General features: G+C 45.6%; 1 protein-coding gene across 1 annotated transcript in view; it reads right to left on the reverse strand.

Moving 5' to 3' along the window:
• Positions 1–223: 223 nt before the first annotated feature.
• Positions 224–17,645, reverse strand: part of SIAE (sialic acid acetylesterase) — a 38,844-nt gene continuing 21,422 nt past the window's right edge. Inside the window, exons 4-10 of the mRNA XM_059183649.1 lie at positions 17,049–17,187; positions 13,292–13,469; positions 11,792–11,901; positions 11,113–11,246; positions 4,246–4,400; positions 2,837–3,026; positions 224–1,402 (exon numbers count right to left, since the gene is read on the reverse strand). Of these exons, the coding sequence (XP_059039632.1) occupies positions 1,151–1,402; positions 2,837–3,026; positions 4,246–4,400; positions 11,113–11,246; positions 11,792–11,901; positions 13,292–13,469; positions 17,049–17,187 (1,158 nt within the window). The 3' untranslated portion in view covers positions 224–1,150. The remainder of the gene's footprint in view (positions 1,403–2,836; positions 3,027–4,245; positions 4,401–11,112; positions 11,247–11,791; positions 11,902–13,291; positions 13,470–17,048; positions 17,188–17,645) is intronic.

The raw sequence follows: 17,645 nt of genomic DNA on the forward strand, positions 1-17,645 counted from the left end.
TTTTACAAAATAAATCCTGGCACTGACTTGGGGGTGCTCGGAGCTACACCAGGGCCCCGTGGGTCAGGTGCTTCGTGCTTTAGTTCTTTTTCCCATTAAGGGAGAGGAAGCTACTCATGCTTCAGAGGACAATTTACAAACCTGTTCCTAACCCGGTTTTGATGGGCTATAAATTGCCACTAATGATTATATTTTTATTTCCAGATTCCAATAGATGACACAGTTATCAAGTTGCTGTTAGCTGTTTTTAATCAACCAATAAATAGCATTACAATTCTTAACAGTCCACACAGAGCACGCTTTCACATTTGTCCCATCTGGATTATTTTTCTACATGCTTATCATGGAGCTTTATTTTCAGCCTCTTTTTTCTTCCATCTGGGTTATCCTTTTTATAGGTAAACCTCTTACCTTAAAAAGCCTGAGATTATACTGAACCTGCTTGCTTCTCAGGAACCTCTGTTGTCAAGTCCTGAGCCTGTGACTCCCCCACCCGTCCCTGGCTGCCCACATACGTTCCTGGGCCGCTACCAACGCCCCCATCTCCTCCTCCCTCAGGCAGCCCCTCCGCGCCATCCCACATGCCTGCACACGGGGCTGGTTGGTTTCAGACAGTCACATTATCATTATTTAGACTGAAGGAACAAAACTGTTTTTGGCTTTGAGAACACAAATAGGGCTAGAAAGAGTTCAGTTCTACATAAGGAAAAACTGTTGGGAAGTTTAGAAACTTTGTACAGAGACTCAGTAACCACTAGCCAGATCCTGTAAAGAACACATAAATAATGAGCCTTGAAATCTCTTCCAGCCGTGTATTTCCACCCAACGCTGGACATAAGGTCACAAAAGTGTGACACCGCACGCTCTCCACAAGGCAAGTGAATGACACAGGCTGCATTTGTTTGTAGCTGGGAATTAGTCCAGTAAGACACAGGCTGTCTAGGGGACAAAAGGCAAGCATCTCCTTTGCCTGCCAGCACTGGCTTGTCTCCTATTCAGAATCTAGAAACAACCATGTGCTGGCTGGGAGCTGGCCAGGCGGCTTTGCTATTAGTTGCCTTTAAAAGCATTAGTTGTCATCACTTCAACACCTAAATGCCCAAATCTCAAGGACCCACAAGTCCAAGATGAGGGTCATGAGGCCACTACGTCACTCAGCAAGCTCGCTGTGCTTGCCCCGCCTTGGGTCTGTCAGGGACGCAATGAAGGGAGGGGCTGGCAGGGTGCTGATGGGGTGGTATAGGGGGCACTGCTTATATTCACAAGGCCACGTGGTCCAGGCGTAGCGAACGGCAGCCAGAGCACCACGGCAAGAACGGATATTCAGGGCCACCGTCTGGGCTGAGAAAGCGTCCATGGGAGCTGGGAGCCACTTGCACTGACGGTCACGGCAACATGAGACCTAACAAGAGAATGATAACATCGCAATGCTTGGGTCAGTGAGGCCATTCCAAAAGACTGGAAACAGGGGTCACAGGGAGAGAAGGAGCCACACTTAGCCAAGGATGCCTTTCCTACAAGAACCAGAACAAACTCGAATTCAGGTTGGGTTTGGTCAACACAGCCATAGTGTGATGAGAAATGCTCATGTGATCAAATCAATCAATCAATAAACCATTCAGTGACAGGGAGACAAGGAGGCATCATCACATAGAGCGTTGAGATCACACGATCCCAAATTCTAATATATTTTTGAATTTAGGCTCCCAGCAACATCCGCGTCTGACCAGATGGCACAGCAGGCAGAACTGAGCCGATGGAGCAGTCCAGCTGCTGTGAGCGCTCTGGCCCGCCCAAAGGAGCTAGGGAATGAAGAAGGGGCACAAAGGGACCTTGGATAATAAGCCTCTCTCCAACCAGAAACAATCCAAGGAAGGGGACATAAATTATCCAGTACCCATAGGTGAAATTCTGTCCTGCTCCCAACTAGGATTCTGGGTCTGGATGACAGGCAGACTGCCAGCCGCTGACTACAGGGGAGAACTGAACTCAGCATGGAGACTTCTGGAGAGCTAGAATTACCTTAGCCCCAGTGTCCAGAGAAGCTCAGGGCGGTTTAGTGCTGCCCAAGCACCTGAGGCAAGTGGGTGTTGCAGCTGGGACACCAGAGGAGAGAACAGCCCTAGAGAAGCTAGTGTATAATTCAAGTTGGTCTTCCATGTTCTTTCATTCCCTCCAGTGCCCTCTTTTCATACACTGCTCCCCCCACCCCAACCAGCCTGATGGCCTCAGGTTCCCAGAGACGCTCATCTCCATGTTCCAAGAGGAATGCCTCGACCTGCACCCCCAACCATGGAAGACCCCTCAAAGGCTCTTTAATTATTTGCCCTCGTTCCACAGTGGAATGAGGGTAAGTGTGGCTCCTTCTCTCCCTCACTAGATACTAGAAGAAAGTAGTTTCATTACATTAATTCACACTGACTTACAAACCCCCAAGCTAAGCCTCTCAAAGGAAACACTAAATTGAAAAATATATTAGAATTTGGGATCGTGTGATATAAAAAGACATCCAAGGATGAGGGAAATACTCAGGAGTAAGGAATCTTTCAATAGGTAACCTCCACAGAAAGCCCCAAGCCCTTACCAGAGCAAAGATGGCTGCTCTGGGAGCAGAAATACAAAAGGAATATTTAATATGAATTCCTTTCCTGGGCTGTCCTATCAAATTACCACTAAGTGAAAGAATTAATAGCTACTCAGTCACTCCTCTGAGATAAACTCCACCCTACTAAAAGCCAAGCTCTGCCTCACAGAAATGTTACAATTAGAGATTGGCCTCGGTGTGGAGTAAACCCTGACATAGGATGAATCCCTACTGTTTCAACATTCTTCTCACCTCAAATATCTTGTCCTGCCTCTGCACCTGGATTTCCTGTGAATACGTGACGTTGAGCAGCCCCTTGTCAACCAGGAGCTCCATGTTCTCAGGCAGTGGTCCTTGAAAGATCAACTTCTCACCATAAGCCACAGCCCGGGCCCCCAAGTGCAGCCTGTAAGCCACTGTCTGTTTGTCTCGAGGGTGGATGCTGCAGGAGAAAGAACAAGCAGAGAACTTGAGCGCAACAGTAACCACACTTTAAAAAAAAGAAAAAAGAGAAAAGGATTACACAAAGCACCCTTCAGGAAGATAAGAATGAAGCTGACTAAATCTAATAGCCAGTGACCAGTGGCTTGTCTGTTTAGGAGACATGGTGAATTGTGACCATAAATGGGGCTCTGGGCCTCCTATGGGTGAGAAACCATGAAAAAGCAGGTGACTTAGAAGGAAGGAATAAAGGTCCCCCAGGGAGGGAGGAAAGGCACTGGAGGAGAGCTTACGCAAAATTCTTCTAGCCACTGAAAGTCCTGTGTTTCGTCTAAATCCATCGTTCATCACTCAGCCCCCTCCAGGTTTTATTCATTCAATCAATCAATCTTCATTTGTTCAAAAATAAATATTTGGGGCACCTGGGTGGTTCAGTGGGTTAAGCCTCTGTCTTCGGCCCAGGTCATGATCTCAGGGCCCTGGAATCGAGTCCTGCATGGGGCTCTCTGCTCAGTGGGGAGCCTGCTTACCCCTCTCTCTCTCTCTCTCTGCCTGCCTCTCTGCCTACTTGTGATCTCTCTCTGTCAAATAAATAAATAAAATCTTTTAAAAATAAAACAAAAAAATAAATATTTGTTCAAGTTCCTACTATAAACCAGACACTATGAGTTGGGCCCATGTCCCTTCAGATCCCCCTGTATCCCACAGCTAGCATGCGGTAGTCAGTGGAGCCATTCACAGATATCCCATCACTGCCCCTCTGAGTTCAGGGAAGAAGTCCACTTCCTGCTCTCCCCCAAGCCCGAAGCTTGAAGCCCAGCAGAGCCAGATGACCTGCTCTGGCCAATGCGATGTGAGCAAAAGCTCCTTTCACCACCAGGGGGAGACTTTAAGGTGCCTGGAAGCCCAGACCAACTTGGAATCTTGTTGCTCTGGATCTGTGAATGACTCTAACCGGCAAAACCTCTCTGATGACCTCTGTTGACCTTCTTCAGACATGTGGTGTGAACAAGAAATAAAATGTCCTTGCACCAGGCACTGAGATGTAGAAGTTTAATTTACTGCAACCCATGCCAGTGTAAATGATGAACAGACAATGCTCCTAAGGTCCAGTCCTTAGGGCACCCACTCTTTGCCCTCTCACAAGTGAACGTCAGAGTGAAGGCCACAGACAAAGAACAGGGAGTATTGTTCAAACAAAGCCCAAGAAGCACCCGTACCTGCCAAAAGGTGACTTCCTATCACAGAGATCCATTGCTACTGCCATGAAAGTGTTGGGCATCCTTGCGTTGGGGACATAGCCAAAATCTGCTGTTTGATGCCAACGGATCTGGGGGAATGCGTCATCCGAGGTTGCAGAAAGATATGAAGATAACTAAAAAGCAGAGAATGTTGCATCAGAACCCTGTCCTAGAGTCTTCTTCATAAGCAGACTCTGCTTCTGCTTCATTCATTCATTCAAATGCTCATTCAACAAGTACTTAGTGAGCTTCTTACCATTGTGGCTGAATACCCCTCCCCCGACACCCCAGTGTGTCTTTGCTGTAACGCCCATCAAGAGGCGGAGCCTATTCCTCCTCCCACTGAATCTGGGCTGAGCCTGTGATATTCTCCACCCAGCAGAATGCAGTAGAAGTCACCCTTGGCCTCTGAGTCATTGTCCCAAGTGCCCTTGCCTTCTGATTTCATTCTCCTGGCCCCTGGGGATGGCCAGGTAAAAACAGTCCAGCTGCGCTCCCGGAGAAACTACATGGAGATGGGGCCTTGGACATTGGAAGATCCTTAGGAGGGAGAGGGGTTAATGACCCTGTGGACTCAGCAGAGGGGACAGTCACGTGAAAGCTTGAGACTTCAGTTCAAATTGTAGCCACAGAAGCAAGCCGGGCTGACATCACATCAAGCAGAGCCGAGCCGCCCCAGCTGAGCCCTGCCTGACCCACCCATGGCATCATGAGCAAATACAATGGCTGACGTTTTAAAGCCACTAATTTTGGGGGTTGTTTGTTACATAGCAACAGGTAACTGACACATCGATCTAAAACATGTTCAAGTGCTATAAGGAACCTGAGAGGAAAGCAACTGTGAGCATGTGGTAAATTGCAGCAAAGACCCCAATTCTTCCCCCCTTCCTACAGTCACACCTTCCTGCCATCTGGCTTTGGGGTTTCTCCCAGGAAAAGAAAGGCTGGGTTCCCCCACCACTTTCTAAGGTGGTTTTCTTTGGTCAATAGACTGAAACAGAAGTTAGGACACGTCAGTTCCTAGCCTCAGCCTCCAGAGACCCGTGTGGTTCCACTTGCTGTGTCACATTTCTGCTGTCGGGAGAATGACATGCCTGGCCTAGTCCACAGCTCTCTGCAGAAGGGTGAGCGCCGTGGGACGGACTGTCCTCCTCTAACCCACTCCAGCCAAGCCTAAGTGAGAGCCCCCACCTGCCACTGACCCACAGAGATATGAAAGAGTTCGGTGGTGCTCAGTCAAGATCAACCAGCCTCCAGCAGCCCACACATGTGAGCTACAGTAAATGTTATGCTAAGCCATGGAGTTTTGAGGTGATCTGTTACATAGCAATAGCTAACTGGTACAAGTACTTCCCAGCTTTGTTGAGGGGACAGACCCGTACATAAGAAATGTTAAAGAGTAATATAAAATAGCATGAATTAAATGCTACAATAGAGGCACAGACAGCAAGTACTCTGCATTAAAGTTTATTATTCTAAGACAACAGGACCTCAGAATATGTTGGGGGAAAAAAAAAAAAACTTGGATGGGCCCAGAAAATATGAGTAGTCACTACAAACAGGATATGTCAGAATCTTATAATATGCAAGCCCAAGAAAGAAAAAGGCAATTTTGAAAGCAAGAGAGAGAGTAATCGAGCTGAACTGAAGGGTTTATGTAGGAAAGACAATGTTGTTAAGACGGTGAGGCAAGTGTTTGGATAGCGTTTCTAACTCCCCCACAAGCAACAGGGGATCACTATGGAGGTGATGGTTGCAGAACACTGTGAATGTACTAATGCCACTGAACTGAATGCTTTAAAATGGTTAATTCTGTGTGAATTTAACCTTAATTTAGAAATTAGAGAGCCACTGAAAATGATAAAAGGACTATTTCAAAGGATTAATAACCTAGTGATCGTGCAAATGATTCTGTGAAGAAAAGAGCCCAAAAGCAGAGAGGCTGACTGGTTTAAAAGCTACTAGAACATTCTAGACACATGAGAGAAAAGGCCTGACCTAGGAGAGCAGCAGAAATGGGATGGGCAGGAATAAGACAGCCTAAAAGACAAAATGACAGAAGCAAGCAACCACCTGGATAGGGGATGGGACCCAGAGAAAGGACAACACCCATCTCGGGATTCTGCAAGTGTAGGTAAGGCCCTTTATCGGCAGACTTCAAGGTAACCAAAGGAAGAGTAGATGCAGAGCCCAACTCAGTCAGCAAATTCTTTAAAAAGGGGAAGTCTGAAAAGAGAAGTCTGAGACTCTCTCCTGCTTGCCTTCAAGAAATCAGCTGCCCTGAGTTCTACAGCTTCAAAGAAACTAATTCTACCAACAGCCACCTAAGCTTGGAAGACAACCCCAAGCCTCAGCTGAGACCCCAGCTCTGTCCAACACCTTCACTGCAGCCCCGAGCAGAGGACTCAGCTAAGCCAGGCATGCCAGACTCCTCGCCCACACAAACTGTGAGATAAGAAATGTGTGCATCATTGTTTGAAGCTGCTAAATATGCAGAAATTTTTTATGCAGCAACAGAAAACTAACATACCAGGGAAAGAACTTTCCAGGCAGAAGGAAAGGAAAATGGCCGGCCCTAGGGCCAAGTATGCCTGGTGTGCTGGAAGACTAAGGCAGCCAGTGCAGCTGACGTGGAGCAAGTAAGGCAAAGAGAGTTAGGGAGTGAGGTCAGACGGGCAGTGCGGCAGGGGCGGACCGCCTGTCGCTTTGCTGACCTCGCTTGCGTGGCGGAACCACTGGAGCCTTCTGATGCAGCTTACATTTCAAAGGATGGCTATAATTGAAATGATGAGACTATCGTAAAGGGGAGAAAAGGTAGAAGCAGGAAGACCAGAGAGGAGGCAAGACTTCAAGGGAGAGATGATGGCACCTCAGACTAGTGCAGGAGCAGTAAAGGCAGTAAAAGGGCGTCTGACTCTAACATCCTGAGTAAATGCTTTCATCTCGACTTAAAGTCGACAGACTCCTACTCCTGCAGAAGACAGAGCTCCTGGGAAAATTCTTTAATATTACTCAGACGCATGTGGTCCCAACCCTTCCTTCCTCACTTCTCTGATATTTATATCACCCTGTTCTCTGAATTAGACCATACCTTATTCTTAGCCCCTGTCCAGCCAGTGAGAGGCATCAACCCACCACCCCTCTTTCACAGCCATGATCTAACAGGCAGTCAGGCCACAAGCTGGAAAACGGAGCAACCACGCTATCTTTGGACGCCATTTGCAAATTTCTGTCCCCATGAGGGGAGCTACGTCATGTAGAGACTGCTCCTCCAGCCTTCTCACTCTCAGAGCGAGCAAATACCTGAGATCATCCCGACAAATGTGGCCAAATGGAGCTTTGAGCACAGGAAGTGTTCTGCTTCTTGACCTTCTAGAAAATCCCCAGGAAAACCCTGGAGAGGTTGCAATGGTAGAAGAAAGGACACGATCTTGAACCAAGGGGACACTTCCAGTTCTCTTATTAAAATCTCTTGGGCAAATCTGCTTGAACATAGGAAATGATAAAAGCTGCTGAAGCTTCATAAAGGAACTTGGTGAGAAGACACAGTGAGTGACCCTACTCCTTCCCACACCACCGCCAGAAGACTGAGAGCAGAACCGTGGTCACCAGCCAGTGTCACGATGAGGATCACGGCAACAAAGCTACCAGAAAGAGTCTAGGGTAAGTACTAGCCTGAAGCACGAGAGAGAGAAATGCTAAATGCAGCCACGGCAGCCCAGGAAGTTGTTTCAAAATGGCAGCAGGGAGGCCCGTTTCGTGGCTTGCTCTACTCCAAAGCGGCCACACGGAGGCACCAGCACACTCCATACCCAAAAGAAATTCATGTTTTCCCAGATCTGAGATCTACTAGGGTGCTGTTCAGCCTCCCATAGCAATGAGTAGAAATACTGCTCCTAATGAAGGCATATGATTGGCCACAGAATAATGAAGTGGCCACACTCAGGGCACTTTACAACAGCATACTGCATTCTGCAGTTCACTCCACCGTTCCTCCAGACCCTTGGTACAAAAGCATACTCCCACGGACTTCCTAGCCTCCTAGTCTTCCTTTCCTCCCACGCTCCAGATCACCTTCCTACTACCTCTCGCACACACGTATCTAACTCCACTGAGCTCCAGTCCTCCGTCTCTAACGTCTCTCTAGCTATTGCCACCATCATTTCAAACTCAACACCGCTATAAACTCATCTTTCCTCGCAGACCAACTGTCCCTCCACATGTTCTGACTTCTAACATTGATAATAATTAAGACTAACATTACCTGGCATGGGCCAGATTTTATATGGATTAACTCACATAATATCTAAAATAATAAAGATAATAATAAAAATAATGTTTTAGGGGTGTCTGGGTAGCTCAGTGGGTTAAGCCTCTGCCTTCAACTCAGGTCATGATCCCACAGTCCTGGGATGGAGCCCCACATAGGACTCCCTGGTCAGCAGGGAGCCCGCTTCTCCCTCCCCTGCTCCCCAGCTTCTGCTCTCTGTCAAATAAGTTAAATATATTTTTAAAAATCACATGGCTGGAGTCAGAGCTGGATTTGAATCCAGGCAGACTAGCTCCACAGCCACGTGCTGAACCACTATTTTGTCATGTTTGATATGTCTCCTTGAAGGTATACGTTTGCATTCTCAGCTTTCCACAAGCAACCAACAGATTTTTGTTGATGAGGATCGCTAAAGCCGGGAGACTAAGGGACTTAGTCTCACGAAACAGAAAGGCCTGAGTGCAAGGACCAGGTCTCTCTGATTCACGCGCTATTTCTAGCACCTTACACAGTTCATGGCATATAATAAGCATACGACACATGGCTGGTATTGGCTGAAGTCACATTCAAATCACCATCTACACAGCAAAGACAAAAAAAGAACCACAAAAGTCCAAATGGAGTTTCCACCAACAGAAACAGAGCTGATGACAGGGCTTGCTATTTTGATAATAATGAGTAGAATCATCTTGTTTTGAAGTCAAAACAAATGTGAGAAAGGAGAAAGAACACGGTTGTAAAGTAATTATAAGTGGAAAGAAGGTCTATAAAAATCTTTATCCAAAAAAAGGTATGGTGAAATAGGACAGGGTGGGGGAGATGTGAGGACGGCGAGCGCGAGGGATCTGGGGGCCATGCAGAGCCAGACAGCTGGACGCACGTGCGTCTCATTCAAATATTAAAGCCTATTCCATTATCACACTGTGAGTTGGGCCCCGCTTTTCCAACACCTTACTTGTTTTATTTCCTATATTCCAGGCAAGTCAGAATGACCACCCTGCTAAGATGTCTATGTCTTGGAGGGGCCAAACGAACAGGTAGGGTATCACCATTATGAACTTGGTTAAATATATTTCTTCCTTTTCAGCAAGAGGAGAGCAGAATCTTTCCAACTAGTTGCCACTAATTAAAAGTATGATTTCTCTTGACATCTTTTTCCATTCATGTGTTAGGCCGTATTTAATGACTGCCAACCAGTAAGGTACTGGGACACAAATGTGATCCAGGAAAAAGAGGTCATGTGTACAACTGACATGAAAGTAACATGGGGAAGGAGAGGGTGCTAAGTACCCCATGCTAAAAACTCCCAGAAAGCTTCCTAACCTGATACCCAGGCTGAGGTCTGAGGCATGAAGTTGGCTAGGAAAGTGTGGGAGAGGAAGATTGCTCCAAGCAAAGAGCACGAGCAGTGGGCGGGCAGTGAGAGAGCAAAACGTCACTGTTGGTGGGGAAGGGGCAGCACTGGTTAGGGAGGCTGTGGGGAAGTGGACATTCTCACACATACCTGCTGAGAATATACAATTAATCCAAATTTATACACTTCTACAAAGAAACTTGAGGACATGTTCAACGCCTTAAAAAACGTTCAACTTGACCTAGCAATTTCATTTCTGGGAATTTATCTTACGGAAAAAAAATTAAGTACATATGCAATGATTTAGCCACAAGGAAAATAAGCATGCTGCTGCTTTTAAAAGCAAGGTGTTTAAAGCAACCTAAGGGCCCATTTATTGAGAACTAGTTAAATAAATTAGAATACAGCTGTATTTCAAAGTACTCAGCAATTATTACAAGTTGTGCTTAAGATTAATATTAACTGGCATGAAAAACTGCTCACAATATAACATTAAGGCAGAAGCAAGCTATGGTACAATGTTATGGTGTGGATCTCACTGCAAAAACACATGAGCAGAAGAGGTCTGCCGATGTCAGGATTGGGGAATTAGAAATGTATATGCAACTGATGAACCACTGAACACTACATCAAAAACTAATGATGTACTATATGTTGGTTAATTGAGGGGCACCTGGGGGCCTCAGTGGGTTAAGCCTCTGCCTTCAGCTCAGGTCATGATCCCAGGGTCCTGGGATCGAGCCCTGCATTGGGCTCTTTGCTCAGCGGGGAAACTGCTTCCCCCCCGCGCTCTCTCTCTCTCTCTCTCTCTCTGCCTGCTTGTGATCTCTGTCTGTCAAATAAATAAATAAAATCTTTAAAAAAAAAAAAAAAGAAAGAATGTTCTATATGTTGGTTAATTGAACATAATAATGAAAAAAAGATAAAAATAAAATAAAATAAATAAAGTAGAGGTTCAGTGACCAAAAAATGTTTCAGCTTCTTTGTTGCTTACTTTTAAATAGCTTTAATGCACATATATACCTTTTTTAATAAGTATTAATCACTTATTAACCTTATGTTGCAGATGCACTTGCCCATCTGTGAACTGAAATGAATTAAGTCTTACACTCATTTCTTAACCAGACAATGAGGGCAAAAAAAGGAATATGGATCCCAGGAAAGAGACCTCCACAGCACACCCCCACACTGATGCCCAAACCTTTCTTCCCTCAACACATACCTGGACAAATCCAAATGGGAAGAAACGCTCTGTCTGCCCCTGGGACCCCCAGTGGAAGGTCTGGCGCCAGTCTTCAATGAGCGCAGGGAATGTACAATTGTACAGGTCCCTGTTAAAATCCACGTTGGACTCCCCTAAAAACAGTCCAGATTGTGAGAGGTGAGTGCTTGGGATGAGTGCAGACACGGCCATGAATTGCTCCCCAACCTCTATCCATGCCCTTAGGGAGTGGGCCTTCCTGCAGTCCTTCTGGACTGGCCAAGGGGGCCTTAGCAAACAGGCTGCAAGCAGAGGCTTGAAAAGTATTTCAGCTTTGGGTTTCTCTCTCTCTTGATGCATGGGGAACCCTGACACTGCAATGTCAATGATAAAGAAGTCTAAACTAATTTGCTCAAGGCTGAGAGGCCACTTGAGACCATGTGGCCATTCGTCTCAAAAGACAGACAGGAAGGAGAAGCCATCCTAGGTCACCCAGCCATCAGACACCTGCCAGGTGGCCAACATCAGACATCCCAACAGAAATTAACCAAAGCAGTCTGTACGGGAAAATTACCCAAATAACCCAGTGAATGGTGAGCCAAATAAAATTATTATTGTCTAAGTCACTCAGTGCTGGGGTGCTTTGTTATGCAGCAGAAGCTAACTGATACAATGGAGAGACAGCAGAATAAGCACTCACCCTGGTACCATATCACCCCTTTCAGAGTCATGTTATGCAGTGGGTGGATCATGGCATTCCAGAGAACAGAGTGCTTACTGGGACCCGTCACAGAATCAGACTGAGTGAACCTGCAATTGATAAGATCCACAAGTGTCACGAGAGCGCTAGTGACCGATCACATGATGATCCCGAAACTTGTTGTCTATCCAGCTTTCACTTGGGGTGAAACTCTCATGAAACCACACAGAATCAGACTGAACCACTCTGTTTCCCATGTGAACAGCCTCCAACTTTCTTATCTATCCAGGTTCTCCCTGGGATAAGTGTATCAGTCAGCTTTTTGTGAGTCCAGAGGGGACCATCCCAGTTTCCAGATAAGGTCACTAAGACCAGAGAAGAGAAGTTTTTTATTATGAGTGTCTCATGCAGACATTTTTATCTAACCAGCATTCAGTGGATCGACACTTGGATTAATTTTTCTTCTTATATTCCTTATAGCTAAAATTACTGCATAGATGCTTAATTATGTCCTTAAGATAAATTCCCAGAAGTGAAATTCCTGGGTCAAAGGGCATATTTTTTCAAGGCTTTGAACACATTCTTAAATTTCTCTGTAAAATACATAGATGAGTTTATACTCATGGCAGCTGTATATGAGAATAATGCCCACTTCCCCACACTGTCAGTGGAGTCCCTTCCTGTCCCCAGGGATCTGGGAAGCCTGGCTTGAGATCCCTCCCATTCTCTCAGTTCCAAAGCTGACTGTCCTCCCTCCCCCACAGGCGTGTCTTTACCTGAGCTACACCAAGAGCTCAAGGCCATCCTCTCCCCAGGGGCCTTCCCAGAATGAATGAAATGATGTCTGAGAAAGCAGTTCACATCCTGTAAATCTCTGTGTTAATATCAGTGTCGGGATTTTATTAACTACTCCTTTCTCCCCAGCTCCACGTCTTCTTCTGGATCCTGCTTTTCCTGATGGTGCTTTCATCATAAGTATTTCATAATCAAATAGATTTCTTTGATCACGTGTATATTTGTTTTTCCTATTAGACTCTTTGTTCTCATGGGCAATACAGCACGGTGGCTGAGAGCACAGACACTGAAGCCAGACTTTGCCCCTTGCCAGTTGTACCCATAAGCAAGTTACTAAACCTGAGACTCGGCAGCTTTATTCACATATGATTTAGGTTAATAGTATCTACACTTCTAGAGGCTGTCGGGAGTACTAAGCGAGTTAATGCATAGAAAGTGATTACAACAGTATGCGACATAGAGAAAGCTTTCAGTAAGTATTAGCTATTAAGGAAAAGGATCGTAATGGCTTCCTGACATATTCTCAAATGAGGCTGGTGCCAAGCACAGTGAGAAAAACACCTGACATGTTTGTGGAATAAGTTACGTACATTCAATACCTATTTGGACATTCAGCAAATCCTTGATTCTCCCGAGAAAACTATTGTCCTTCTTTCTTATAAAATTTCCTGGATCTTTCTCCCATACTTCAGGATACTTTCTTACCCTCGTGCTGGAACACCACAGGCTCTCAGTGGCCTTCCAGAAGACCACGCTTCGATGGGTGTCCCACCCCACGAGGAGGACATCAGCCCGATGGGGTACTGCAGGACATCATACAGGTGGCGCCCGAAGAGCCAGCACACTGCTGACATGTACGTGAAAATCCCATGGCCTAAGTTCTCTGTTGAGGAAAAGTTCAAGAAAAGAAGTCAGAAACGTGGTAGTTCTACTGCTGCCTGTAGGTCACCGGCTTGGCACTGCAGAACACCCACACTCCAAACACTGCCAGTATAATCCTGGGAATTCAAATCAATTTCGAATGAAATAAAATTGACTGAGTGCCAAAGGCCCTTCTACTGGCTGGGATACAGTAAATAAAGAGTACAGAAAGTAAATAAAGTAAATAAAGACTTACACAGTAAGTCAAACATTCAGCTGCACAAAATACATGGCAAGATACAGTTGAGTGCCTCAAGAAATACAAACAAGTGGTAAGGGGTTTCAACAGCAAGATGAAGAATAGCAAATGGAAGGCAGATCACAAAAAGCCTATAAGACTGACCCCTCCCCTAGGCTTCCATAATATTCTCTGCTTAGTGTTTCCCTGACTCCCCCCAAAAAACTATTAGCTAGTCAAAAACAGGAACCTTATCTTCTTCCCTTCTGCATCCCCAGTGTCTACTACCTGACGGGGGGCGGGGGGGGGTCAGTAAATGTCCATTGGCTGGTGTCTGGTGGCTGTGGGTATAAAGGTGGACCCTCTGATGGGCAGGAGAAGGAAAAGGAGAGAGGAGGAGAAAGGGGGGGATGCGGAGCTGGCGTTCTAGACAGAGGAAACAATGTGCCAAAAAGCACGTGGAGTAGGAAAACTGTTGAACGGATGTGACTAGAGCCTAGAGCACAGAAGGGGAATAGTGAAAGATTAGATGGCAGGGGAATCACATCTTGGAGGAAAGAAAGCAGAATGCCAGAAAGCCACTTGAAATGCTTGGGAATAAGACTGGTTGGAAGGCAGAACAGCCTCCAAAGATGCCCACAGCCCAATGCCTGCAGTCTGTGGCTGTTACCTTACGTGGCTGTGGGGCTTTGTAGATGTGACAGGGGTTGAGGACCTTGAGATGGGGAGATTGCCCTGTCTTACCTAGGTGGCTCCCATATAATCATGAGTTCTTCCCAGCTGTAGTCAGAGAGATGTAACAACAGAAGGAGAGGTGGCGGAAATTTGGAATATGAGAGCGACTTGACCTACTATGCTCTTCCCCAATATCTGCACTGCCTCGCCTTTCTCAGTTGGGACCTCCATGGCCACTCTCCACTGGAAACCAAAACCCCAGCCCAGCCCCAACAGTCCTACATGCACTCCTTTCCCTGATGTATTTCATTTATGTATTTTTGTCTCGTTAGTTTGCTCACCATCTACCCTACCCCTTGATACCCAAATGTATTCGGTCTCCAAGTTTGGAGTGAAAGGGAGCTGGTAGCAAAGTAAAATGCATTACCCAGATCTAACTGATTCCTGAGCTTTGGATAACACACAGGGAAAGTTCATAGACCAAAAGATTTATCCAAAAATTAACCCAAATCAATTCAGCTCCTGAGTTCTCATAGGGAGAATTTAGATGGTGTGATACTGGCTGGTATATAATGTACTGACTTTATTATTCATTTCCTGTATTCCCCCGCACTAGAACGGAAGCTCCATGAGATCAGGTGTTCTTGCCTGTCTAATTCGCTGCTATCCCCGAAGCACTTAGAACAGTGCTTAGCACACAGCAGGCTCTCAAATATTTGTTGAATGAATTAACACTTGAAAATGTGGGAGCACGCAGGAAACGAAAGATGTTGGTAAGGATGCAGAGAAAGGGGAATCCTTTTACATCGTTGGTGGGAAAGCAAACTGGTGCAGCCACTGTGGAAAACAGTATGGAGGTTCCTCAAAAAGTTGAAAATAGAGCTACCCTATGACCCAGCAATTGCACTACTGGGTATTTACCCCAAAGAACAAATGTAGTGATCTGAAGTGGCACCTGCACCCCAACGTTTATAGCAGCAATGTCCATGATAGCCAAACTATGGAAAGAGCCCAGATGCCCAATAACCAATGAATGGGTAAAGAAGATGTGGTATCTATATACAATGGAATATTACTCAGCCATCAAAAAACCAAAATCTTGCCATTTGCAACGATGTGGTTGGAACTAGAGGGTATTACGCTAAGCAAAATAAGTCAATCAGAGAAAGACAATTATCATATGTTCTCATTCATACGTGGAATTTAAGAAACAGAGAAGCCTAGGGGAAGGGAGGGAAAAGTGAAACAGGATGAAATCAGAGAGTGAGACAATTCTTAAGAGAGTCTGAATCACAGGAAACAAACTGAGGGTTGCTGGGGGGAGGGATGAGGGATGAGGTTACTGGATGATGGACATTCAGGAGGACACGTGATGTCAGGAGCACTGGGTGTTCTATGCAACTGATGAATCACTGAACTCTACTTCTAAAACTAACAATCCTCTATATGTTAATTAATTGAATTTAAAAAAAGAAGAACATGTGGGAGCAGAGGTTACCAAAGTAAAGCAGGTACAGACAAAAAAGAAAAGAGCTGAGAAAAAGCACAAGGGACATTTGGAGGAAGGGATGGAAGAAAGAGAGAGAGAGAGGGAGAAGTCAGAGGGGGAAACTAGGAAGAGGAGGAGACATCATGCAAGTGAAGAATGTGCAGTTTCTTTTTTTTAATTTATTTATTTTTTTAATTTATTATTTATTTGTTTGTTTGTTTGGTGGGGAGGGTAAGAGTGAGAAAGAGAATCCCACGCAGACTCCCACTGAGCACAGAGGACAACACAGGACTCCATCCCAGGATACTGAGATCGTGACGGGAGCCAAAATCAAGAGTCAGATGTTCAGTCAACTGAGCCACCCAGGCGCCCCTAGAATGTGGAGTTTCTAAAAGCAGTGGTCAGCAGTGTCAAATGCTAGGGTGTCCAGAGAGCATAACTGGAAGAACAGTGCTAGCCTTGAGGTGAGCCCATTGTTGAGGTGGAAGCAGAAGCCAAATTACAAAGAATGAACACAAGGAAAGGTAGTCAAAAGAATGAGAACAAAAAATGTTCTAGAAAAGCTTAACAAAGCAAAGGAGAGAGGTGAGGCATCATGAGAAGGATGTTTATGATGTTCAGTTTTCCTTTGTTTTGTCAGAATAAAAGAAAGGCTAAATCTGAGAGCAGGGCCTGTTTCTGCCCTGCTCACTGCTGTATCATTGAGGCCCAGCACAAAGCCTGATACAGAACAGGCAGGAAATAAGGATTCTGTGCTAAATGGACAAGGGCATGGAAGACCAGAGCTCGAAGGGTAAAAGAAGGCTATGGAGGAGGTGAGTGCCTGCATCAGAGGCAACCCTAAAGGGACACCAGCCCATTGTGTTCAGACACAGAAACAAAGGAAGGGAGAAAAAAGGAGAAGAACATTGAGGCAGTGGGGAGAGATGCTCACAGAGCTCATGCTGAAGGGCCTCAGTGTGTTCAGCGAAGCTCAAGGAAGCGTCATCTGCTCAGAGCAAGGAGGGAGAGTCACTGGTGGAATCTTGCGAGGAAACATGAAATGGCTACCATCAGAAATTGGGTGGAAAGTCAACAGAAATGAGTAAAGGGATGGTTGAATCACAATAAATAGATCAGAAGCGAACCCAGGATTACAGATTCCACCTAGGGCACGGACCCATTATGTAGGCGCTGGCACATGTTCCAGCATCCCTTACCTGAGGAGGGCTTAGCCCACTGCAGGTCAACCTGAGCAAGGTCCTCCAGCTCCTGCTCTGCCTGAATAAGTGACACGGAGAAGATGCGGACAGACTGATAGGCCACAGTGTTGGCCAGTTCTCTTGTGGCATTGAATATCTAGAAAAGAAACAGGAATGTCATTTCTTACACCTACCTACTGGGTGATCAACTATCCTACTACCTCTAAGTAAACACTGCCAACCCTCAGAGCTCCTTCTAAGCCTTCATATACCAAGACTGATCAAATAAGTCACCAAAACCAGTGATGAGCTAGTCTGAGTCACTTTGAGCCACCTTGATGAACAGAGACCATGATGAATCATGTCCCCAAAGAAAAGAGGAACACAGTGAAATTTGAGATCTCAGCCAGCAAGGCTGAATTAGATGAGATTTAGGCTGAAGAAGGACAACTATCAATTACACCATATAATATAAAAATATACAATAAGAATAAAATACTTCTATTCAGAAAAGGTATCTCATACCATAAAACCATAGCATCAAATGCTTTTCAAAATGGAGCCCAAAAGACCAGGAGGAGGTAGAGTTCATAATCCACAGCACCTAAAAGAAGT

Source organism: Mustela lutreola, chromosome 1, assembly GCF_030435805.1.
Source record: "Mustela lutreola isolate mMusLut2 chromosome 1, mMusLut2.pri, whole genome shotgun sequence".
In the NCBI taxonomy this organism is placed as follows: domain Eukaryota; kingdom Metazoa; phylum Chordata; class Mammalia; order Carnivora; family Mustelidae; genus Mustela; species Mustela lutreola.